General features: G+C 43.7%; 1 protein-coding gene across 1 annotated transcript in view; it reads left to right on the top strand.

Annotated features, from left to right (window-relative positions):
• Window positions 1-26105, top strand: part of Vwa3b (von Willebrand factor A domain containing 3B) — a 180197-nt gene that overhangs the window by 88406 nt on the left and 65686 nt on the right. The window contains 6 exon segments of the mRNA XM_059281386.1: window positions 387-541; window positions 6054-6192; window positions 7237-7368; window positions 15179-15277; window positions 18779-18967; window positions 24993-25123. Of these exon segments, the coding sequence (XP_059137369.1) occupies window positions 387-541; window positions 6054-6192; window positions 7237-7368; window positions 15179-15277; window positions 18779-18967; window positions 24993-25123 (845 nt within the window).

Genomic DNA, 26105 nt, shown 5'->3' with positions numbered 1-26105 from the left:
TGCAGGGTTACCATACACCTTGAGGCTCCTTTTTTTTTCTGGGTTATTGGGGGTGCGGGGTGGATCTGGAACAGGGCACTGCAGAGTAAGATGTTTCAGTTGCTCTTATTGGTCCTTATTTTTGCAGGAAGGTGCAATGTTAGCCATTATTATGTGATACTCAGGCACTCCTTCGGATATTAGCATGTCAATGTGCAGATTCACCAGGTGATGGAGTCAGAGACAGATACAAAATGGAGGCAGAGATGACCCGATTTTATTCAGTTTTTAGTTATTTTGTGGGCCCATGTGAGGAGTCGTGTATTATTATTATTATTATTATTATTATTATTATTATTATTATTTTCAAGAACCTGCTCTAGCCCATGACTTTGTCCTTTCCTTAGGACACCAATAGGAAGACAGTTCATGCCAAATACTGCAGCAGATTCATCCACGTCCCCTGGAAGGATGGGACCTTGGTCCATGTCAACATTACCAAGGAGAAGTGCAAATGGTACAGTGAGAGAGTTCACATAGCCCTGGCCAGGATCCAAAGGAGGTTGGTATGTTTGTATGTGGTCACTAGTGATCTAGTCTCTCGTGAAGTACTGTATGAGCTCAGTGAAGTGAAGTGGCCAATAGACGTCATTGTCACAGTTTCCATCTAATAGTTTATTGATGACATTATTAACCAAAGGGAAATACCCATACTCAGATTTCAACAGAAACAGAACAGGGAGGTGTTATTGTGTGTGTATGCGTGGTGTGTATGCGTGGTGTGTATGCGTGGTGTGCATGCGTGGTGTGCATGCGTGGTGTGTATGCGTGGTATGCATGCGTAGTGTGCAAGCGTGGTGTGCATGTGTGGTATGCATGCATGTGGAAAGGGGACAGAGGTTGGTGTCTAATATCTTCCTCAATTGCTCTCCATCTTAATATTTGAGGCAAGGTCTCCCATGGAACCTGGAGCTCAGTGATTAGTGAGACTGGCTGGCTAATGTCCTCCAGAGAGCTACTTGTCTCTGTCTCCCCAGAACTGGGGTTAGAGACATGCATTACTATACCTGACTTTTATGTGGGAGCTGGGGATTGGAGCTGAGGTCCTCACACTTTTGTGACAGGCACTTTATCAGTGGAACCTTCTCCTCAGCTTCCAAGGGAGTAATTTTGAAGTAACGGCTATTAGGAGATTAAGATTAAGAGATACTTCTGTCTGTGCTTTGGAGGGTTTTGTGGGCCGTGGGTATACTGCAGACTATATCGCATCTCTGCTCCCTTATAGAACTATTTTATCTCAAGGCAACTCTTATGTAGCTATGACATATTGGATAATAATCAGATTTTATACACACACACACACACACACACACACACACACACACACACACACACACACATATATTTTAGAAAACAATGAGAATACACAGTCTCCTATCTGTCTTTATCCTGCTGTGTTCTTACAATCTGCTCTGCTCCTGAGTATGGTGGGTGTACTGATACCGTAACCTCAGGGTTGACTCCATGTGGATCGTTTAAATTAACACCCTCAGGTTCCAGATGTCAGGGGACAGCTTTAGATCATGCAGATGAAATTCATTTAGGGGTATCGGCCTGAGGTCTCAGTGAACTGGAAAATCAAGAAATCAAAAAATGATGAAAATCCCAGCTATATCACTTGCTGTTTGGCCCTGGGCGGGTAAGTTAATGTCCTAGGCAAGTTAGTTAATGTCTTTTTGCATCTGTTTCCTTGATTATGAAGTGGGAATGGTGATGACATTTGTAAATCTGCTCTGTGGATTATGCCAGATGCTGATTCTAATGGGTTTAAGCCAGTGGCAGCCTTGTACAGTCATTTGAAAATGAATGTCCCCTCCATCCTCATGCCGTTTTTATTACAAAGCCATATGAGCAGATTCCCAACTGTCCAGTGTTTATACCCAGAGCCCCAGCATCTCAAAAGCCACATGGTGATGGATCACTCACAGAAAGCTGGCCCTGTGTCCAGAGTCTCCTTCTGTGGCTTCAGAGCTGACTGGTTGGTGTTTCTTGTAGGGGACATGCTGCTTGCAGCACACTCCACCCTCTGGGTCCCTTTGTCCCTTGCCTTCCTGGTGTCAAGAACGGGCAGAAGCTCTTTTCCTGTTCTATTTTCTGCAGAACTCTGAGAACTGGCACCATCTCTACCTTATATGTTTGGCAGAATTCACCAGTAACCCCACTGAAGCCTGGAGTTTTCTTCTCTGTGGAAAGGTTTTGGGGCATAGAACTCGAAAGCATCAACTTTTCTCAGAAAGTGTGCTATACATGTCAGTTGCATTTATAAGTTTCATTTTGTTGGCAGCATTGTGCTAGTCATCCATGCTTACTGATTTTCTCTTTAGTTGTTCTTTAAATTATTGAGAAAATTGTCGAAATCACTGAGTCGTTTCTGTGTGGTTCTTTCAGCTCTATCAGCTTTTCCTTAAGACTCTGAAACTCTGTTAGTTGGTGCGCATATGTTGCAGACTGTTGTATCCACTTGCTGGATCAGCTCCTTTATCATATAAAGGCCCTGTTCAACTCTGCCAAAATTCCTTATTAGGACATGTACTTAATCTGACAGCTGAATAGTTAGTTACTCAGAATAGTTAGTTACTCTAGCTTAACGATGATATGGTCTCCATGGCTTATCTTTTCCCGTCCTTTTCTCTTTGCCTATCTCTGGCTTGTAATTAACTGGGCTTCTTGGAGACAGTGATTATAGTGTTGTTATGATTTATATTTATTAACGTGGCTAGATTTAAATCTGGGATCTTGTAAACTTTTTCCGTCTGCCTTGTCTCCTTTTTGTTCACTTTTTAGCTTTTGTGTTACCTAATTATGACTCCCCTTGCTCTCCCTGGTTGTCATAGTAACCCTGTCTGTTAAAGTTTTGTCTTGATGTGTGTGACTAGCTGACATTTGTGCTGTACATATTAACCTCCCAGTTTGCCTTCAGACAAGATCATGCCTCTTCGTGTATAAGAATATACAGCGTCCGCCCCCCTCTTTTCCAGTTACCATGTACTTCATATGTGCAGCTTCTGTGAACCCAACAGTGTAGTACAAATAGTCTAATGTCCTAATCTAATGGCGAAGAATTGGAATAAATACATGTTGTATTTGTTCCTGCTTGTTTCTGTTACTCTTTACTCCTTTATATAAATCCAGACTTCCACTGGGCTTTCTTTCATTTCTACCTGAAAAGCTTTGTTAGTATCTGTTGTGGTTCAAGTCTGTTAGTGATGAACTGTATTAGCACTGTTAGAGTGAAAACCCCTTTAATTTACCCCCCTTTTTAAAAAAGATCTTTTTGCTAAGTATAGAATTCTAGTTTGAAATTTTTATCGGTTGTTTCTTTTTAAAATCTTCAGTGTATTCTGGCCTGTATGGTTTATGATAAAAAAGACTTTTATTCATAGACTCTGAATGCACTGTGAATTTTCCTGCCTCTGGCTGCTTTTAATCACTGGGTTTCATCAAATTAATGATATACTTTGCTGTGGTTTCTTCTCTTCTCTTCTGTTGGTTTCTTTGACCTCCTTGAATCTGTAGGCATACTGTTTCCATCAAAATAGAAACGTTTTTGAATATCTTTTCTATTTCTCCCTTTCCTGTCTGCTGTAGAGTCTACAGACACACTTCTTGTATATTACGAATTTTGTCTTTCAAATTTTATGGTTCACTTTGAATTGTTTCTTACTGCTATGCCTAAAAAAAAAAATCCCTGATCTTTTCTTTTGCTGTCTCGCTTACTATTAATGCTATATAATTTACTTTTCACTTCAGATGCATCTCTCTAGGAGTCCCATTAAGGGTCTTTTAAATTTTATCAATTATTATAATTTGTATTTATACTTGAGAATTCCATTACATATATGTAATGAAATAGAAATTTCCTCCTCCAATTCCACCTGCAACCCCTAAAATATCCCTGCCCCAATTTTATGTCGTTGTCTTCTCCTCCTCCTCCTCCCCTCCTCCTCCCCTCCTCTTCCTCCTCCTCCTTTTCTTCTTCTAATAACCACTAAGTCCAGTTAGTGCTGCCCATATGTGAATGGGATGGGGCCGTCCATTGGAGCATGGGAAACCTGTCTTGGAGAACACGCTCCAAAAAGAAGGTGCTCCCTACCCCAGCAGCTATCATCTGCTGATAGTTCCTCAGTAAGTGCTCTCCTGGGGCCTGGAGAGTACCCCCCCCCCCAACTATGCTGGGATTCTGACTGACTTGGTTTTATGCAGATCTTGTACAGGTAACCACAGCTGTGCTGAGTTCATGAGAATGACACCACGTACCATCTAGGACTCAGCATCTCACATGCCCTCCTCCATTCTCTGTCTCTTTCATTCTTTCCACTTCCTCTTCTGCAATGTTTAGGATCTTTTTTTATGCCTTCTATTTCTCTTCTGGTTCTGTTCCTGGACATGCAAAACACATTTGTAGTGACCATGTAACACTCTTTTCTTTTCTGCTAATTCTAACATCTGGGTTGCTTGGGGCTCTATTTCTTTTGATCAGGTTTTCTACTAATTGTGGATATTCTCCTCCTTTCCCATACACCTGAGAGTCATTTTCTAGTTTTTTTCCTGGATTCCAGACATTTTGAATTTTTACGTTCTTGGATGCTAGACTTTACTACATTTTTATATGTATTTTGTGATAGTGTTAAGTGGCTTAGACCCAGTTTGAGTTGAAGTCATATTTTTAAGTTACATGAACTCAAGTCCACATAGTCTTTACCCTAGGGTTGATTTGGTTTTACTGGTAAGGTAACACCGTTGTGAGGATTCCCCTTGACACTTTGCTCTGACGGCTGGGAAAATGAACTGCTATTGTCAGGTGTATAATCTCCGGTGAGCTTTGGATGATTTTTCCCCTTGGCTTCTGTAATTTCTTCACACACATGCCCTGATCACCACTTAACCCAAATCCCTAGGTTACCCTGCAGATATCTGGATTAGGAATCTCCCACCCCCTGCTCCATGGCCTTCAAAGTCTCTCTACCTTTCTAGACAGTAACTGCCATTTGGCATTTTGCCCTACAAATTCTAGTTGCCTAAGACTTGCTGCCCCCCACTCACCAAGACATTTTCTCTGTCCTCTTCCCCCAAGCCTCACTGCGAGGCTTTTCTCGAGGCCATGAGCTTCAGTGCATCCTGGGATGAGCTCCTGAGTACTGAGTGCAGCAGCATCCCTGTGTACACAACCACCTAGAACTTGGTTGTTTCAGGGCCCCGGGGTGGCTCAGTCCTGCTCACAGACCCTACAGGCTTCCGGAGGGAGCTGTACTCAGGACCTCTGAAGTCATAGCTGAGAGCCTCCACATAGTAGTGAACTAGAAGTAATTTGCTCATGGCTTTCTTTTTTTTTTATATTTAAGAATTTTTTAATTCATTCTACATACCAACCACAGACCCCCCCCTCATCCCTCCTCCCGCTCCTCCCGACAGCCTCTCCCCCACCCCATCCCCCACCTCCGCCCCCGCTTATGACTTTCTTTGCATCTATTTTTCCACTGTATTGGTTTTCTTTGTTTTTGTGTCTGCTTGAATTGGTGGTGGGAAGTGGAGGGGCCCGATAAGAGGGCCAGTCAAAATGTAAAATTTCCTTTTAAAAAAGAATTCTTGTGTGTGTGTGTGTGTGTGTGTGTGTGTGTGTGTGTATGTGTGTGTGTGTTTGCATATGTGCACATGAGAGTGCCTTCAAAAGCCAGAAGAGGGTGTTAGGTCCCCCTGAGATGGAGTTATGTGTAAAGTGCCTAATGTGGGTGCTGGGAACTGAATTTGAGTCCTCTGTAAGAGGTGTAAGCGATCTTAAGTGTTCAGCCATTTCTCCAGCCTCAAATGTAGTTTTTTCTACAGACAAACAAACAAACAAACAAACAACAACAAAATAACAGAAAACAAAAACCTGAAAGTAAAGAATCCATTCACCAAAGATCAGGCATAAACAATGTAGCAGAGCTCTGGTTCTGTAGCCCTGTGTTTTGATGAAGATGACCTTGCTGTCCATAGACTCCGCTCCGTTTACTTTGATACTTTTTCCTGTCTAGGATTAAGTGGCTACAGGATGGGAGTCAAGCCCTCTTTGGAAAAGTGAGTGAAGATTGCATCTATGTCCTCATTGACACGTCACACTCAATGAAGAGCAAACTGGACCTGGTGAAGGATAAGATCATTCGGCTCATACAGGTGAGGTGGGGCGGTCACGTTCTTGTGCATGGGCTGGTGTCTCATGAACACATCTCCAACAGTCATTGTCTGTAGTGGCTCTGGGCAGTGGACAGGACCACACTGCACTAAAAGGTCCCTGAGAAAGTCAGTCCAGAAATGCTCCCCTTTGCCATTCCTGAACTCTCAGTGTTCCCTGGCAATCAGACCTGTCCTCTGTTGGGTCCTTTATGTCACCGTCACACCTGGGTCACTGAGGTGTGCGTCAGTACTTTCTGCCTGAAGTTGTGTCTAACCGATGATACACAGAAATCTCCACTGTTTCCCAGATATTTATTATCTTGAATTTTTAATTCAATTACCTATGTCTATTAGGGAAACTGTATGAGCTGGCCCCAAAGTTGCAGATGGGTAGGGGGTAGGCCTGTGATGGAGACCGTTTCTGTCCCACTCATCTGGGCTGCCCCTGAATCATTTTCTTGGTAGCAGGTTGCCTTCTGAATCCAGTTTCCATACCTGTAACCAGGTTTCACAATATTGTCATGAGTCTGTTGTGCTTAGAGTAGAGACTATTTAAAAAATACAAAACGGAGTGTGCAACCAGCTTCCCTAGGGGTGGCGGGGATGGGTGGGTGGGTGGGGGCAGGGGGAATGAAGGCTGACAAAAGGCAAGCGAATAGGTCTGTACCAAATAGTAGCCTTTCCCAAGAGGTGGTGGCCAAAATGATGACATTTTGAATTTTCTTTCTTTAAGCCTTTAACTTGCTTATTTAACATAACATTAATATCAGTATTAAAGTCAGTATTTAATGCTACAGTACAATATGGCTTACATATACATATGTGGCATATAATACTGTCTATACGTTCATCTGTAACATCTATAGAGGCCAAACATCCAAACTGTATAATTTTGACTCAAATGCCTTTTTGCAGCAGAAACATTTTTTTCCAATTGAACATAATTTTTAGCTAGCTTTTAGAACTAAAAATGGATATTCTAGAGACTCTATCTTTGCCTACATTTGAGTGGTTTTATGGTTAAATAATAATGGTCTCTTCCAGGAACAGCTGAGATACAAGAGCAAATTCAATTTTGTGACGTTTGACGGTCAGGCAATTGCTTGGCGGGAAAAACTTGCTGAAATCAATGAAGATAATTTGGAACAGGCTGAGTCGTGGATTAGAGACATTAAGGTAAAATGTCTAGTCTGGGAGAAGTCTGAAAATGTCCCGTGTGTACTGAGTTTACTCATAGGATGGACATTATTGAGAAATGGAGTTGAGTTCCAAGAAAGGCAGTGTCTATACAAGGGCTGTTATTTGGCTACAAAGGTCACATCCATCCAATGTCATTAGTGAGTATCATAAAGTTTAGATAAGCATCTATTTATAGTCATCATCCCTCGGTATCCATGGGAGATTGATTCCAGGACCTCCCCCGCATCTCATGAGAGCCACAGATGCTCAGATCCCTAATATAAAATGCTGTGAGATTTGCAGAGAGCCCACACAAACCCACCATGTGCCAAAAATCATCTCTGCACAACTCACAACACCCAGTGCAAGTCACAGGTGTTATACTGTATCATTTAGGGAATAAGAACGGGGGAGGGGGAGGGAGGAAGCCTGTATAGGTCCAAACAGACAATCTTTTATGTGTGTATATTTATATATAGTAGGCATATGCATGTTACGTGTGTCTATGCAGATTTGTGCATGCGAATGCAGGCATACATGAGCCACCGAGCTTGTGTGTAGACCAGAGAATAGCCTTGTGTGTTGACCCTCATCATCTTCCGCCTTGTTTTAGACAAGGCTTCTTTGTTATTTGCTGCTTCCATCCACCAGGGTAGCTATCCCGTGAGCTTCTGGGAATTCTCTGCCTTTCATCTCATCATAGCAGCGCTGGGATTACAGACACACACAATTGCACCCAACTTTTACATGAGTTCTGAGCATTCAAACTCAGATACTCATCGTTTGCAGAGCAAGCCACCTCCCCAGCTCTAGACATAATCACTCGAGAATGCACAAGCAAATGTGTATGAGCGAGAGTGTGTGTGTGTGTGTGTGTGTGTGTGTGTACATGCATGTGTACTCATTCCACTGTTGGCTGGATCTGTGGGTGTGTAACCTTTGGACAAGGAGAGATGGCTCTCTTTCCAAATCTGTCCTGGGCTCATGTTGCAGCCTCGTGATGAAGACAGATTTCAACAGATAGTATGTTGGGTGCTCAGGCATTCAGATCTGTCCCATCTGACACTCCATCAGTGTTTCAAAGGCTCAAAGGGGCCACTGCAGCTGTTGCTAACACTGAACTTGGTTCAGAAGCAATGAACTCCTGGAGACAGTACAGTCTGAGCATCTAAGGCTGAGAGCAAGAAGAGAGAGGAGGAGGAGGAGGAGGAGGAGGAGGAGGAGGAGGAGGAGGAGGAGGAGGAGGAGGAGGATACAGGGAGAGAGTGAAGTCATTTCTCAGGTCCGAGTTTTTCTTGGAGATCAGGGAAGCTGTTGTTTCTTGCCATGTGGGCTACTGGGAAAGATGTTCTTCTAGAATTTTCTTTTGCCTTGAGCTTCTCTTAAGTTTGAATGTGCTCCAGAACCATATGGCATTCCAGATATTTGAGAGACACTTAAATATCTGAGACAGAGCTGTTAAAAAGTTACTTAAAATAGCTCACTGCTTGAGTAGAGTCCTAGATTCGCTCAGCAGCCACACTAGACAGTTACCCAGAATCCTGACTGATTAAAGCAGGCAGGCCCAGGCAGACCCTGGGATGTCCCCAGTTCTTTTGGGATTGTTTGTAAACTGGGAAAGGAAGGAAGTACGTTGAATAAGAAGAGAATATCTTTAAGTAATTGGATATCTTATCCTGGGATAGAGTGTCAAGGTCATACTCATTAAGTTTCCAGTATTACCAATGTTCTCTTCTTTTTACATACTACCAGTAAGAGGAACTGTGTTGTTAACGGAGAGCTTGCTGTCTAATGAGGTATTATACATTCAATCTTATTGGGTGAAAACATCAGTGGGTCCTGCTTTATTCCCATTGGTACTATTAACAGAATGCTAGTCAGTTTAATCAGAGCCCATGAGATTTTCCACTTAAACATTTCCGACTGCAGTATCTTCTTAGTCTCCCCCAGGAGGAAAAAGCTTCTTGGTCTTCCTTGGATTTACATGATCTTGACACCTGAAGAACACTGATTGATACTTTCTAGAACATTCTTCAGACTTTTGTTTTTGTTTTGTGACACTGGAAATTGAATCAGAGCTTTGAACATACTAGGCAACTGAGCTTCATCTTTAGCCCTTTAAAATTTTCAGTTTGAGGTTAAGATTGCTAAGTTGCCTAGGCTGGCCTTGAACTTACAGTCTTCCTGTCTCAGTCTCTTTTTTTTTTTTTTTTTGGTTTTTCGAGACAGGGTTTCTCTGTGTCGCTTTGCGCTTTTCCTGGGACTCACTTGGTAGCCCAGGCTGGCCTCAAACTCACAGAGATCCGCCTGGCTCTGCCTCCCGAGTGCTGGGATTAAAGGTGTGCGCCACCACCGCCCGGCCTGTCTCAGTCTCTTAAGTAGCTGGGATTATAGGTGTGTGACATCATGCCTGGCTTCTTCTGAGGCAATCTCTTGTTGTATAGCTCAGGTTAGCCCAAATCCAGCTTCTCATGAGCCTCTCAAGTGCCAAGATTATAGCAGGAATCACTGTACCTAGGCTACATTGACTTTTTAAAAAAAAAAAAAAAAAAAAAAAAAAAAACAGCCACCCTGTTCTCATTAGGTTTCTGTATTGCTGTACAGTTGAATTTCTGTGATTCTGCTCTTGGATCATTTCTTTATTTCTGCTGGCTCTGAGTGGGCATTGCCCTTCTTGAAGGTTCTTTGGTTAATAACAAAGCTTGCCCTTGGAGGCGTTTCCATTGTCCCAGTATAACCTACTAATGGGCACAGATTTCCCCACCAGCATGGTAGGAGCTGCATTCTATAGATTTAAGCGTTTTACTTAATTTTCCATAATTTTCAGTAAGTTTTCAATTTTTGTGTTTTTTTGAACTCTGAATTATTTAAAACCCATTATTTGATTTTCAAGTGTTGGGAGAGTTTCAAGTTGCCTTTCTGTTATTAATTTTGATTCCATGATGGCTGAAGGCAAATTTGGCTTGATTTAAATTATTCTTAAATTTGTCAAGTGTTTCATAAAAATTGAAAACTTACTAGGAATTATGAAAAATTGAGTAAAACACTTAAATTTATAGAGTGTAGCTCCCACAGTGCTGACCATTAAAGAAAAATAACCATAGTTGATCATTTCTCCATTGTTTTTTCTTTTTAAGCTTCATCAAAGTTTGCTTTGTGTATTTTGAAACTCTGCTGTTTGGTGCACATATATTTAGAGTTGCTGTCTTTGTAGATTGAGTCTTTTGTCATTATTTAATGTGCCCTTTTGTTCCTAGTAATTTTCACTGCTCTAAAGCATGTAGTGAGTCAGGCTTTGTAGTACATGCACATCCCAGCACTTAGGAGGCAGAGGCAGGAGGATGATGAGTTGGAAGCCTTCTTATATACCTAGCAAGATCTTGTATCAAAAACAAAAATAAAACTGCAAACAAAAACCAACAAAAAAACCCCACCCCCGAAAACTAAAGTGTACCGTTAACATCGCCATTCCTATTTAAAAGAATAAACTTACAATGTGTATCACTTTCATCCTTTTATCTCCAGTTTATCCATGTTGCTGTATTTGAAGTGGCTTTTCTGTAGACATTAAGGGATCTGGTCAAGATTTTGTAAGTTCTCCAATCTCTGCCAAGTAATGGGGTATTAAGACCATATGTATGGATTATTGACATCTAAGGCTAATGTCTACCATTGGGTTGTTTGCTTATTATGGAATCCTTGGTTTCATTCTTTTCTCTTGCCTTCCCCTCGGTCCTTTGGGCACTTTTAGTGTTCCATTTTAACTTATTCATTTTCCTTTTTACTGTAGCACCTTGTGTGGTTTTCTGAATGCTTGTTCTAGTGGCTTTCCGTATGCCAAGTTGTCGTGTGTCACAGCTCCTGATCCTGATGTGTTACGACTTCAAGTGAACAAGCCTGATTTCAATTTGCACCCCTTATGCTCCATACATATTAAAAGTGTAACTGCAGTGGCCCTTCTGTATACAATCATTATTGGGATGCAACCTGTTTAAACTGTAACCCATGATTTGAGAACTTTGGGGAGTTAAGGATGGTCTCCTGGAATGACCTCCATGCTCAGGGTTTGATTTTCTATTACTGTTCTTTTGAGTCATAAGCTTCCATTAGCCACCCTTTAAAGATGAGACTCGGCAATAGAGTCTCATAGCTCTCCATTAGCCCCGAAGTAGATATTTTCACCAGATGTGAGTTACGATTGGAGATCCATTTCTTTCAACACTTGAAACAAGTTGGGGCACTTCCTTATGTCTCTGTGGTTTCAGAGGAGAAGTGGCTGGCCCCCAGATCGGAATTCCTTAATGGGTACTGTAATATGCTGTTTCACTTTGGCTATTCATTGGGAGGGTTTTTTTTTTTTTTTTTTTTTTTAAGATTTATTTATTTATTATGTATACAGCATGTATGCCTGCAGGCCAGAAGAGGGCACCAGATCTCATTACAGGTGGTTGTGAGCCACCATGTGGTTGCTGGGAATTGAACTCAGGACCTCTGGAAGAGCAGCCAGTGCTCTTAACCTCTGAGCCATCTCTCCAGCCCGGGAGGGTTTTTTTGTCATTAATTTTCAAAAATTTACATACAATGTATGTACATACAATGTATCTAGCTATGATTTTCACAGATTTTTAACCTTTTTGGGGTTTCCTCAGCTTCTTGAATTATAGTTTTTATAATTTCAGCAAATTGGAGGATTTTTTAAAAAAAAGATTTATTTTCATTATTTTAAATTATGAGTACGTATGTGTGCATGAAGTGGGAATGTGCATGTAAATGCAGGTGCCTACGTAGATAAGAGGCATCACATCCCCCTGGAGCTGTCACACACGATTGTGAGCCACCCAGTGTGGGTGCTGGAAAATAAATTGGGGTCCTCTGTAAGAGCAGTATACATTTATAAGCCTCAAGCCATCTCTCTGGCCCCTTGGGGATTTTTTTTTTAAAGCTATTGTTTTTGAAGATTTTTAAAAATTCTTCACTCTCCCCTCTCTCTTTTTTCTGGAACTCTTGCAGTATTAATAATCTATCTGCTTTATTGTCTCAGAGACCTCTGAGGGCATCAGTTGGACCACTTTTCTCAGACAAAAGAGCTATTTCTGGTTCTTTGTGTGATGAGTGATTTTTCTTTATTGCATTCTGGGAAAATTTTATTATTATGTCAGGAGCCTCTAATCCCATTGAAGTCTTCTCATTTAGCAAGCAGACACTGTATTTAGGTTTAGCCCGTTCGATCTGGCTTACATTTGTGGGCCTTTGTTCCAGGGACAGTTTGGTTTTCAGACCCCAACCCCAACCCCCCCACTCTCCCCGCCATGCTGTTGGGACTCCCATTCAGTTCCTGCACGGTGCCGTCACAGGGGTGCAAGGCAAATCCCTGGGCTGCCCGTTGCTGGTGGGTGACCTTCCGGGGACACAGGAGTAAAACTTGCTGAGTCCGAGTCTCTTTATTCCATAGGGTAAAAATGCAGGAACAGTACCTGCTTAGCCCGGGATATACGCAGCAGATTTACTCAGCGGATGTTTTTATTATCTTCGGCGCTGCCACCACTTTTTATAACATTGTGCCTCATGTGGACGCTACAGCAATAACTTCCTTGTCCAGTCCTGAACAAAATAGGAAGTGGGGGTCCCCATTATAGTCTCTGTTACCTGTTCATCCATTCATCTTTTAGTTGTCTTCTGGTCCAGCTCCACGTTGAGGTGTCTTTTGCTATCCACTCAGACATGCAACCTATGCCCTGCGTCACGGGCGCAGTGTTAGCATGGTGCTCGGTAGTATCTCCAGGCTCTCAGCACTGCTCTGGGTATCCCTCTCAAGACAGGGTTTGATCTGGTTTGGTAATTTGTGTTCTCATGCCAGCATGATGCATGGCACGTGGGTCTCGGGTGCTTATTAAATACCCAGGGAGAGTTAGTGGAGGCTAATGGAAGAGGCCCAGGGGAGCGGAACTGCTTGGGAGGAGTCGGAGCCTCCCTACCTGTGTCTGGGCTTAAGCAGCTCTCAGCAGAAAGGGCATTCAAGGCCCACAGTGAAGCTTGACAAGATTTGGATATGAGCAGGACACTTGTCATTCTTTTGGCCACTGGTCCCCCATCTTCTCATCCTGATTTCTGTAAGGGAGGTAGAACCTGTTCACCATATGGAAGCTGAAACTCTGGCCTCCATTCAGCTCAGGGGCCAGTTGCAGCGCTCAGGCACCCAAGCTTGGAGTAACCTCCCTGGATTTGAACTGAGAGACAGAGACTCCGGACGGTGAGTCTACCCGCGAGAACCATGACAGTGGTGCCATATGCAGACTGCTGAAGCTTCTTGGGTGGCAGAGGCGGTGGACTGCTGGTCCATCTCATGTCTGACAGCCCCCGGATTGGTGAGGCTCACCACAGCATCTGGTGGCCTGGTGGTGTTGCTGTGGAGCCCTTGCCAGGCAGGCTTGCAGGAGGCTTGGGGCCCCTGCTCTACGGTGTGAGGTCCCAAGTTATGCTTATTTGCCAGATGGCAATACTGTGAGCCATCCAGATGTCCTTTGCATACATTCCCTCTTGCTTGGATCAATCACAGTTGTTTTTCTTGCTTACAACTCGGATTGACTTGATACCCTGGGTCTGAGATGAAGGGGAAGGCTTAAGTAGGCTTTGGAAATCTTGAAGTCCTGTGTGTCTTACTGACAAAGATTATATCTTGGTAAGAGTCATTTTTGGCTGTTAAGTAAAGTGCTTTCTAGCGAATCTACATTTATCTGATTTCATCCCATTCTGTACTGATTCATGAGATTTTCAAATTTATAATTGTCCGAAGTGTTTGGTGACATTGTTAAAAACCTATCATTATTTCCCCCTGACATGCAATGTGTATATTCTTTCTTTTTTATACAAAGAATTGTGGATGGTATTATGATTAATGTTATATGTAAGAGAGAAAATAAGCCATAATTTATTCTCTTTGATTGATTATGATTTTAATTTATACAGTTAGCCCTCATAGCCATGGGGAAATGGTCCTAGGATCAGCCCCTCCCCATGGATACCCAAATTGACAGATGTGGCTTACACAAAATGAAGCATGTTTGCATGTGAACTGTGCATATTCTTTTGTATCTTTTCAATCACCTTCAAGTTATTTATATACTTACAAGAGTACAGTGAATACTTACTATAATATATTATTTGGGGAATAATGATTTTTTTTGACATTCAGTATCTGTGTAATTTTCTTCCTGAATATTTTTAACTTGGTTGATTGAATCCCAGGGGTACAGAACCCATTAGATCCAGATTGCTAGATATATTTGTTTGTTTTTTTTTCTGCCATGCACAGAGCAGAACATCAGGACCCCATGCATTCACATAAGACCCAATAATATGCCATGCGTGTTAAGGCTGGATTTGTGCTAGAAACGTTCATGTGTTTGTCATTAGGGCATCAATAAGACCACACTCACACTGGGTGGCATGAATAAATCCTGAGTTGAAACAAATATGATCCCAACTGGGATACATTCGGGCTGCTTGATTCAGCTCTGCTGACAGAGTTAGCACCGTGCACAAAGACACACAGATGAAAATGCATTAAGACCCCTGTTGTCAAGACAGGAAACCCACAGCCTCGGCTTAGAGCAGACCTTGGACTGATGGCACATCTGGGCATTTGGCTTCTTGGCATTGCTGGTTTTAAATCATTTTCTCAATGAAATTTTGTCTCTGATTTCAGATGCTCTTTTTCTTTTCTTTCTTTTTTTTTTTTCTCATTGAGCAGAGAATACATTTCACTTGCTTGTGCAATCTCTTGAGTGTCTGTTTTCTTCCCCCATAGGTTGGAAGTTCCACAAATACCCTGAACGCCCTGAAAATTGCTTTTGCTGATAAAGAAACACAAGCCATCTACCTTTTGACAGACGGGAGACCTGATCAGGTACTGATTCAAACTGCTAATAGAGAGGAGTTGAAGAATGCCCCGAAAGGGACGGCTGAGAGGGGGATTGAGATCTTTACAGAGGACATCACAAGGCAGAGAAGCTGATCTTGGTGACTCAAACCTGTCACGCCACTTACACAGGAGGCTGAGGCAGGAGGATGGCAAGTTCAACAGCTGCTTGGTTATGGGATGAGTTCAAGGCCAACATAAGCAACTTAACAAGACCCTGTCTCAAAACGCTGTTTTGAAAAACTTAAAAAGAGGGTTAAGAATATAGCTCAGGGATGAGTACTTGCCTAAGCATTCAAAAGGCTCTGGGCTCAATATCCAGCCCCCCCCCCCCCCCAACAAGAGATATTGAGAGCTATGTCCCTGGCAAAGGGAACCAGTACTGAGGTAAGAAAAGACACCAAGGAACACCCTTGACTTCTATAACTGAGGAACATTTATGGCGTAGTGGTGGCGGTTGAATGTTTATGCTTAATGTGACCCATATTCACAGGCCTAGAGACCATGCCCTGGGAAGGAGATGCCTGCCTTCCATTGCACACTGCTTTATGTCTTATGACAAACTAGGACCGTGGAGATTGCTTTCAATTTCGTTCCTTTGAGGACTCAATCTAAACATGTCACCGGGCAACGTCCTCGGTCCTCTCCCTAATTTTAGCTTCACCCTCCCTTAAACAAAAGCATGCCTTTCAACTGAAACGTTCTCGGCTTTGTTTAGCCTGCCTGGAAAAAAAATTTGAAAGTTTTAGAAGAGCCTGTTCTGTTTCTCTCGAGCCTTGTGAATGAAAGACGAGTACTACAGGCATTAAGTAAATATGAGGATTTTCCAGGCCAGCACAATGTAAATTGACTGCTAAAGTGAATTAGTATCAACATGTGTCCTGCCTCGGAAGATGTTTACATGTGCAGACTGCCTGTTCTAAAATACCCTGTGTCAAATGACTCAAGGATTAAATACTGAAGCCACCAGATTTTACCGCTGCATTAGATTTATGACAGAGAAGTGGCACGTTAGTGAAATTTAATTTGGAATGCCTTCCCTGTCAACTTCACGGTGATTTCTATTCAGAAGCCGTCTGTGACTCTCTTGTGTGTCCTGGGTGGTGCCAAGGTTTGAGCGATCCTTGCCTTAGGGAAGTTTACCTTTAGGGAATGTGCTAGATGTATACAGTTCATTTTGATACAATCCAGGGGCTGAGATTGTCTGGTCTAGGACTAGCAGCACAGAGGGATGAATTTAGCTATACAAGATGAACAGAAAACCAGGAAAGGTCCTCTAGTAGAGGCAGGCATTTGTACTGTGTCTGGAAAGGAGAGAAAAGGCTTTCTGAAAAGAGGAGACCAAATTGTCCTGGGTAGTGGGTACAGAAGGGTGGGCATAGGGGTTGGAGGGTCACGCTCAGAGGAACAACCTGGGCATGATGGAAGTGTGCAATGTAAGGTGAGGAAGTCTGATGCGGGGATGTCATGCAGGTTAAAAGGGTGGGTGTCACCTCAGTGGGGACCTTTCATAGAAACAGAACTTGTCACCCCTCCATAGTTTGGAAACATGATGCCCTGATAATGCTAGGAACAAGTCAACTGTGCCAGAGCTTCTTCTGGGACCTCGACAAGGGCCTGTAAGCAGTGGCAGCTGGTAGCTGGGGAACGGGGAGGAAGGGACTTCCATTGGAGTCAGCAGGACTTGGTACCTAGTTCAGGAGCAGGCAATGGGGGAGAGGAGAAGGCTGGAGGTGGGGAGAAAGAGGTTAACTACCTTTTGGCTCATCATATTAGTAACCCAGGTGGAATTTCAATTAAGAGCAAACAGGTCTGGGGTGCTGGTGAGCAGATAATTTTTATACTTGTGCTGCGTGGATGTCCAGAAACCCCAAGAAATATGAGGATGGTTCAGTAGCTCAGGGCTTCCCACACAGCATAGCCTTCCATGGATCTAGACCCTCACATCAGTATATCCAAAGGACATTCAGATAGCTTTCTGAGGATCAGTAGCTTTTCTGAGAGAGACTGTGGGTCATTTAAACGTGGACAGCTGGAGTCCAAATGACAGTTACCAGAAACGGAACCTAGAGATGCTTCAAAGTGTTTGGTGTTCATGTTTACCTTTTCACACGTGGGCCTCTTTACTTTGCATTGTCTCGGAGATTCTGTCAACAAAATAAACTGATATCAGATATTTGTGTTCTGTGTAAAATAGGTTAAGAAGTCCCGCCCAGCCTCCATTGTTTTAGTAGTGGAAAAACAAGTTCAAGCCAACACATGGCTGAAGAGCCCCAAGATCGCTCAGGACATTCTTCCTAAGCTTAGCTGGCGGGAGGGAGGAACCCTTGGGGGTGGGAATGGGGTGGATTCATTTGTTTGGCAGTTTTCCCCACCTTTGAGGAAGCTTGCTGTATAAGGTCAGTGTGATTCAAAATACTCAGCAGTCTTTTCTTCTTGGATGAACACGTGGATGTCTAGATCCACCGACATCCGCTTACTGGTCGTTTCATGGTCAGACCAGCAGCGTTAGAAGGCGACACACATCTTTAAAACTCATCATGTTACAAGAATTTTAGAAATGTCAGTCTTCATTAAGGTGGAAAGAGTCTATTACCCAGGTGTCCTCTGGTGGGCATGGGCGAAGTCTAGTCCAGCTGTGGCTATGGTTATTTTAGGACTCCTTCAAAGTCAAAGTCTTTACAAATGGATGGGACAAATAATTTTACATCATTCTAAAATGAGAATAATGGATAAAGTCTAACACGGGCCCTATGAAGTCTAGGGGATGGGCAAGTCATAGGTGGGGAGCCTGCCTGGGGAGTCCTTAAGGTAGCAAGGAAACCCCGTTTCCGCTTTCCCACTGCCCTGGGTTGCACAGCTTGCTGCTCAGCCTCCTCAAAGGGACTGAAGAGAGCTGGCAGCCTCCGTGAGGAACACAAGAGCGTCCCTGGCCTGAGAAAAGCTTCCTCACTGTTTCACAGGAGTGCGAGAGGCCATGGTCCTCCACTCCGCAGCCCAGAGGAACCTGCCAGTAAGCATCTGTGAAGAACCAGAGGGAGCCAGGCTGCTGTGGGAAGAGGTTGATGGTGACCTCTGGAGTCTTCCTCGTCAGTGCTCCCAGGGTGTACACCAGCTGTGGCAGTCTTCAGCAGGTAGAAGATAGGAGTGGCCAAGGCATTCCACGGAGCTTGCGGTCCTGTCCAGGGCACGCCATTTCTCTCCCCAGCTCTCTAATGCCACAGGGGGGCGCTGGAACACTGTTCCAGCTTAGCACTGCGGGGCCTGGGGTTGGGTGCAGATGGTGGGCTTTGTTGCCTTTGGGTCCCCGTGCCCTTTGGTCGGTGGTTTGCATATTGAAGTGAAATAACAGATAGACAAAAGGTCACTCACTGTACGAGCAATTCCTATCTCAGAATTTGACTGCCTATGGCCAGTACTAAGAGTTTGTCCCATGATACCTTTTTCTTTCTCTCTTACCCTTCCCCATGACCCTTACCATCATTTCAGCCACCAGAAATGGTGATGGACCACGTCAGACTTTTCCAGACGATTCCCATCTATGCCATTTCCTTCAATTACAACGACGAGGCTGCTAACGAGTTCTTGAAGGAGCTTGCATCTCTGACTGGAGGAGAGTTCCGTGCTTATGATTTTGGTTGCAAGGATCCCGTCGTTCAGGATGTTGAGGATGTTCAGGTGGGGACTTGACGCGCCGGAACAAGATGGTTCGTTCATTCACCCGAGTGTTCCAATTCTCCGAGATCAGGGCGGCACCAGAGCGGGGGTGGGGGAAGGGTGGGGGTGGGTGGGAGATGGGGGTAGGGGGTGGGTGGGAGTAGGGGGTGGGGTAGGAGTGGGGAAACTGCAGCCGTGTACAAAACCTTGCAAGCAGCCCATGCACTAATGATGCACCAGTGTTTCTCCAAATGTGGCCCAAGGATCTCAGGACACTTGTGACAATGTGGACCACGTGGTCACAGGTAACAAGCCAGGAAGTCGTATAGGTGTATAGGCCCAAGGATCTTAATGAATTTTATTTTCTTCTTTTTTTTGTGATAGGAAGCTTTAAATATACACAAAAATATAAAAACACATGGATCCAGTTTAACCACCGCTCAATTCAGCAGTTAGGAACATTTTGTCAAAGCTCAGCGGTCTGTTTTAAAAACAAGGATCCCAGGGATCCATATGTAAAGAGAGGTTTTTTAAAAAAAAATTTTCAAAAATAGATATTATTTAATGTGTATAGATGTTTGCCTGCATGTATGTCTGTATTCTGCATGCATGCCTGATGCCTATGGAGGTCAGAAGAGGGCTTCAGATGCCCCGGAGTTACAGATGGTTGTGAGCCACCATGTGGCTGCTAAGAATCAAACCTGGGTCCTTTGTGAAAACAGCCAGTGCTCTTAACCACTGGGCCAGTTCTTCAGACCATGCATATAATGGCCTTTAACTACTGCTGTATAAACACGTGTATGTCAGACACATTTAAAAAATTGCTGGTGCTGAATAGCTCCTAACTCCTCAGGGGATGTAACTATGTGACCATCTGATAAAGCAATTCACTCTGATGAGTGAGGGGGGGAAAGTAAAGAGAGTATTCCCCAATCCTCCAGTCTTGGCCTGAGGGAAATGACACTAGGAACTCTGCGGGAAGAACGTGGGGCTGTTGCTTTTTTGTCTTCTTGTATAAGCACAATTCAGAAACTGATCAACCCTTAGACTGAGGAGACTACCCGAGTCTGAGGACTGGACCAGGCAGGGGATCAGAGGGAACTGTGCTCTGAGACCACCCAAGGCTGGGAATAGTGATGACGTGGTCAGTGAGAATGGGTCCTCCTTTGGGTATTTTGTAGAATACACAGAATGGTAACGCTTCCTTAGTTTAAGTCTTAAGGACAAGGCTTGAAAGGATGAAACTCTTTTCAAGTAACTTAACTATATGAATCATAGAACAACTCCCCTAAATAATGATAGGGAGACAAAAATGTCTACATTGTCTGGAAACCAATCAAATATTATCAGGCATGCAGAAAAGCAGAAAAACATCTACCTATAATGAAAAAAAGCACTGTAGCTGATGTTAAGGGGTGTGTGTGTGTGTGTGTGTGTGTGTGTGTGTGTGTGTGTGTGTGTAGTGCTAATGAAGACAACATGGCTTTGGTGGGTGAACAGCTACATAAACCATTGGAACAGTTGCAGGAATACCCAGGTACAGCTTTTAGAAAGAGGTTCAAAACAGTTCCAAGAAGGAAAGGTTGCCTTTCCAACAAATAATTGGAACAACTGACCATGCACAGATAAAGTGATGAACCTCAATTGAAATGCGGATCTGCATGCACATAGAGATCATGCACATGCAAAGTAGATCATGGGTTCCTACCCCAACTCTCCTCAATGAAGGACAGGAACCTGTAAGATGAAATAAATACTTTCTGACCCAAGTTGCTATTGGTCAGAATGTTTTTTATCACAGCAACAGAGAACAAACTAGAACAGCCAGCCTGGGAAATTTAATGAGACCTTTAAGAAAAACTTAAAGATGGTCTGGGAGATGTAGGTCAGTGGTAGAGCACTTGCCTAGCATGTACAACATCCTGGGTTCACTGCCTAGAGCCATAAAAGCAGAGTCCACTTAGAAAACCTGCAGACCACATGCAGACATTCTCCTGAAGAGGCCTCACAGATGTGATGAATGAACACCTGAGAGGGGGCTGGGTACCACCAGCCTTAGAGGAACACAACCCCAACTCCAGGCTCTGTTACTCCATGTCCATCAGAATGGCAGAGGGATCTGAGTGCTGGTGGGGTGAGAAACCAGGTCACTAACACACTGCTGGATGGAGTACAAAATACAGGCATGCTGAAAAGCAGTCTGGCAGATTCTATAAAAGCAAAATATTTAATTAACGTATGACCTGGTCCCGTAGCTAGAGTTTTTTGCCTGGCCCACAGTCAGGACAAATCTCTGTCACCTGCCAGTCCCACAACCACTCAGACCCAACCAAGTAAACACAAAGACTTATATTGCTTACAAACTGTATGGCCGTGGCAGGCTTCTTGCTAACTGTTCTTATATCTTAAATTAAACTGTTCTTATATCTTAAATTAATCCATTTCTATAAATCTATACCTTGCCACGTGGCTCGTGGCTTACCAGCATCTTCACATGCTGCTTGTCATGGCGGCGGCTGCAGTGTCTCCCTCTGCCTTCCTGTTCTCTCAGTTCTTCTCTCTGTTAGTCCCGCCTATACTTCCTGTCTGGCTACTGGCCAATCAGTGTTTTATTTATTGACCAATCAGCAACACATTTGACATACAGACCATCCCACAGCATGGTCCTTGGTCTACGGGGCATGCATTTCAAAGAATGAAAGCTTATGTTCATATAAAGTATAAGTAGCCCTACATCTATTTAAAAAGTGAGTTCATAGTTAAATGGTTTCCTCACGGTAGCTCCAGCCCCAGATGATTTCACTGCTGAATTGTACCAAATATTTATGATGAAAGTAATATCAGTTCTAGGGCTGAAGGTGTAGCTCAATGGTAGAACATTGGCTTAGCATGTACAAAGATCTGGGTTTGATCCTCTGTACTGGAAAGTAAGTTGATCTTTGGTGATAGATTCTTCATGTGGGAATTAGTGCAGGAATGCAATGCTAGTTTAACATTTAAAAAAAATCAACATATAAGGTGCCATAGCAACATGCTTATTTCTGTATTTATTGTTTTATTTTACATGTGTGAGCATTTTGCCTGTATGTGTGTCTGTACACCACATGCGTGACTGGTGTCCTTGGAGGCCAGAGGAAGGCATTGGTTCCCTGGAACTGGATCACAGGTGTTTGTTCCTCTGAGAGAGCAGCCCGTGCTCTTAACTGCTGAGCCATCTCTCCAGTCCAATATTGTTATTTTTATTTATCTTTTGAAAATTTCATACATGTACACATTCTTCACTGTTCCCTTTGAACTCTCCTAGGACCCACCAACCCATCTTCCCCACGACTTCACGTCTTTGTAAAGAATTACTAATAGCTTCCTGAGTCCAGTTATTGCGGACCGTGTGTGAGTGGGTGCGGAGCCGTCTACTGAGTCCTAAGCAGCTGTTAACAGCCCATCATTCCTCAGCTTATTAAAGACGAAACAAAACTTAAGTCTAGAGAAATGGCTCGGAGATGAAGAGTACTTGTTCCTCTTCCAGAGGACCCAGGTTCGGTTCCCAGCACCCACATAGCAACTGACAACCAACGGTAACTCCAGTTTGAGGGGATCACACACCCGCCTTTGCCCTCCACAGGTCCCAGGCACGCATGTGGTACACAGACATAGCATGCGGGTAAACCACTCATCCCCATAACATGAAATAAATCTCTGTAAAAATATAGCCATTTCAACTTATACATTAAAAACTTTTTACCATATTCCCTGCACATTTCTGTAATAATTAAATCCTCAAATACCAGACAAGGTGCAAGGATGCTCGCTCCCGCCACTTCACGCATCAGAAGCATAGGGAACGAAAGGCACCAGGGTGGAGGGAAGTCTGTCTTTATTTCCATTCAGCAGCGTCATCGAGTTAGAAAATACTGTGGAACACACAAAGGAGTTCCTGGAGCCGATCATTGACTTTAGCCAGATCGTGTCCTAAGAGCACAGGTACAAAAACCAACCGTGTCTCCAACTACTAGTAAAGAACAACAGACATTTTTAAATACAACTCACAGACGACAGCATCAGAAACAAAGAAAGAAGAAAACTGTGTGGGGATACATGGGTCAAAGTATGTGAAAGGCCTTCACACGGACATCGGTGAGACACTGCTGAGGGGTGCGTTCTGAACATGTGTTGCAGGACTTGACAGTGTTAAGCTGACAGTTCTCTTCCAATGGATCCGCCATTCAATACAATCCCAGTCAAAAATCTAAGCAGGATTTTAATAAAAATGAACCAACTGGGGCTTGGGTGACGGACGGGTCAGTGGGTAGGAGCCCTCACTCGCCCTGCAACCATGAGGACCCGAGTTTGAATCCCCAGCCCCCATGTAAAAAGCCAGGCCTGGCTGCAGGTGCCTATCACTCTGGCATTATGGGGCAGAGACAAGCGGGTCCTGAGAGTTTGCTGGCCGTCAGTGTAACTGAAATTCAAAGTCTCTGGTTCACTGAGAGCCTTGTGTTCAAGGGAGGAGATAGAACTCCCTGTGTCTGCACCTGCACATTCACATGCATATCACACACACACACACACACACACACACACACACACACACACACACACACAGCAAACTGATCCTATGGAAAGGCCAAGGGTTTATCATTACCAAAATAACTTTTCTGAAGAACAAAACTGGAGGGCAGATTGTCCCTATGTAGCCCAGGCTGGCCTCAAACTCTTGATTCTCTTACCTTGGCCTCCGGAGGGCTGCGGTCGCAGGCATGTGCCACAATGCCTAGCTGAAAAAAAAATGTTTTTAGATAGGATATAAAATTTATAATCTGTAGGCAAATAAGTTGATCATTTGGGATAAACCAAAATTAGAAGCTTCTTCTCTGAAAAGACTGCTGCAATATTAAAAAGAAATCCTTAGAGTAGGAAGGGAATATTTTCAAATTCTATGTCCACTAAATGACTTATACCCAGAACATTAAAAAAATTCTCAAAACCCAATAATGAGAAAACTCAAAATATGGGCCAAATTTTTGAACAGGCATTTTATCAGAAAGAATACAGATGGGACCAGGTCAAGGAGCTGCACACCTGTAGTCTGCTAGTGAAGGTACAGTCAGGAGAACCGTGAGTTCAAGGCTAACCTGGGATATAGAGCGAAACCCTGTTCTAGGGGGAAACAAACATTAACAAAAGAATATGTGTCTGATAAATAACACGAAAGGATGCTCATCCTGATTAACAACAAGAAATCCACATTAAAACCACAAATTATGCAAGTGTCAGACAGGCAGAGATTCAGCAGCCTTCTGTGCTCTCTATATTTGCAAGGATGTGGAGGGTCTGGGACTCATCCCTTACTGGCACGATTATAAATTGAACATCCGTTTTGGAAAACAGCTTGGTAGTTCATCAGTGACATCACCATCCACACGATCTAGTTATCCAAGGCTCCCGTTTACCAAAAATAATTAGAAGCGCGTGTCCACACAGATGAGTCATACACAAGTGTTCATAGCTTTATCTGCAACAGCCCAAGCCTAGAAAGGGCTCAGAGGCCCATAAGCAGTGAATGGATGCGTTTGTATATTTATTATACAGTAGAAAACTACTTGACAATAAAATGAATGAATGGTGGGTTCGCACTACAATATGAGTGAATTTCAAAATAATTAGGAGTGGCGGGAGCTCCAAAGGATTCGAGCATTTATGGTATGATTCCATCTGTAGAGCATTCAGACTAATGCGTAGTGACAGAGTATGTTGAGTAATTGCTTGGTCACTGGGGAGAAGGGTTATAGGAAGGAGAGCAGATTTACAAACAGAGGTGGGGTGCTTTGGGGAGGTGGTGGGTATGTTCACTACTTTGGTCATAATAACCTCACATGTGTGACTGTGTAAATTCCCTTTTGTGTGACTGATATGCCATAAAGCTGGTTGGACATGGCATGGTGAAAGCATCCCATGAGATTCTTTAGGTTTTTCTCCGCCTCATGCCGTCTCTGTCCAAGGTGTTTGCGCTCTCCCGGGAGTGACTGTCCACTTCTCCCTTCAGCAGGATGAAGACATGAGCCTTTTGGTTCAGGAAATGCAGCAGGGCTACAGTGACCTGGAGAAGATGCAGGAGCTTTACTCGGAGACCTTAGTCATGGACTGGTGGCACAACAGAGGAAAGCAAGGAGACAGCAAGTGAGCGGCCAAACCACCTGGCTCCCTGTGGCTGGGGCCGCTCTCCTGCTCCCAACACCCCTGCGCTCCCTTCCTGCTTCCTCCAGGCCCCGCCCCCCTCTATTCCCCAACTTTCCCCTGCCTGCCCCACTCCCTCCCTGCTGCCTTCATTCCCCCCCCCAACTTGCTTTCCCCTTTCTAAAGGGCCTTGGGGGAATCTAGAGAGAGAAGCATGTAGTCTGGTCCTGTTAGGGTATTTTACAGAAAGAGGATGGTCTGGTAACAGTGAGCTTGAGGTCACATATGCACTGTGTATTCTGTATCCAGTGTAGAAAGCTCCCCATCCCAAGCAGTGACAGGGCAAAGAGGGGTGGGTGCCTGAGGTGGAGACTTAGCCCCGAGATCAAAAGCCTGAGGTCTGGGCTTCCTTCTGTAAAACATTGATAGGCACTTAACTTCCTCTAACACCTTTCCATGCCCTGGGATCTGTTTCTTTATCAGGGCTGTGGTGACAGGTTGGGGACACATACTTCTTCAGTCTTTCTCCAGCCTGTACCGTGCTTCTCATTCATTCGTGATGGTTCCAACAAAACCGCAACCCATCCCAACACTCAGGAAATGTGTCACATCTTATTCAAGTGATTTAAGGTTGTTCATACAGATAGTCAGGCCCGTTCTGCCAGGAAAATAGCTAAAAGGGAAATCGCAAACAGAAAGACGGGAGATACATTTAACCAGAATATTTTATTCATCTAAACAAAGTCTTCCTATTAATGAATTAAGCATGAACACAGATATCAAATATCAAATTAGGAGAAAAAGAGGGCTGTCCTAGAGTGGGTTGTCTTAGGAAATTTTGCAGTGTTTTCTTTGAGAATTTGGGGAAGCACAAATGGTTTCTAAACTTCGCAAATTGAAAAACAAATAAGTAAACATCACTTGAGATTAAGCTAGCATCTCCGTTTCTTTAGGCTAGCACCTTAACTGTCTTCCTAGTTTAAAC

This window comes from Peromyscus eremicus, chromosome 16_21, assembly GCF_949786415.1.
Source record: "Peromyscus eremicus chromosome 16_21, PerEre_H2_v1, whole genome shotgun sequence".
Taxonomy (NCBI): domain Eukaryota; kingdom Metazoa; phylum Chordata; class Mammalia; order Rodentia; family Cricetidae; genus Peromyscus; species Peromyscus eremicus.
The sequence above is the reverse complement of the archived record's forward strand: the minus strand, read 5'-3'. Positions and strand labels throughout refer to the sequence as shown.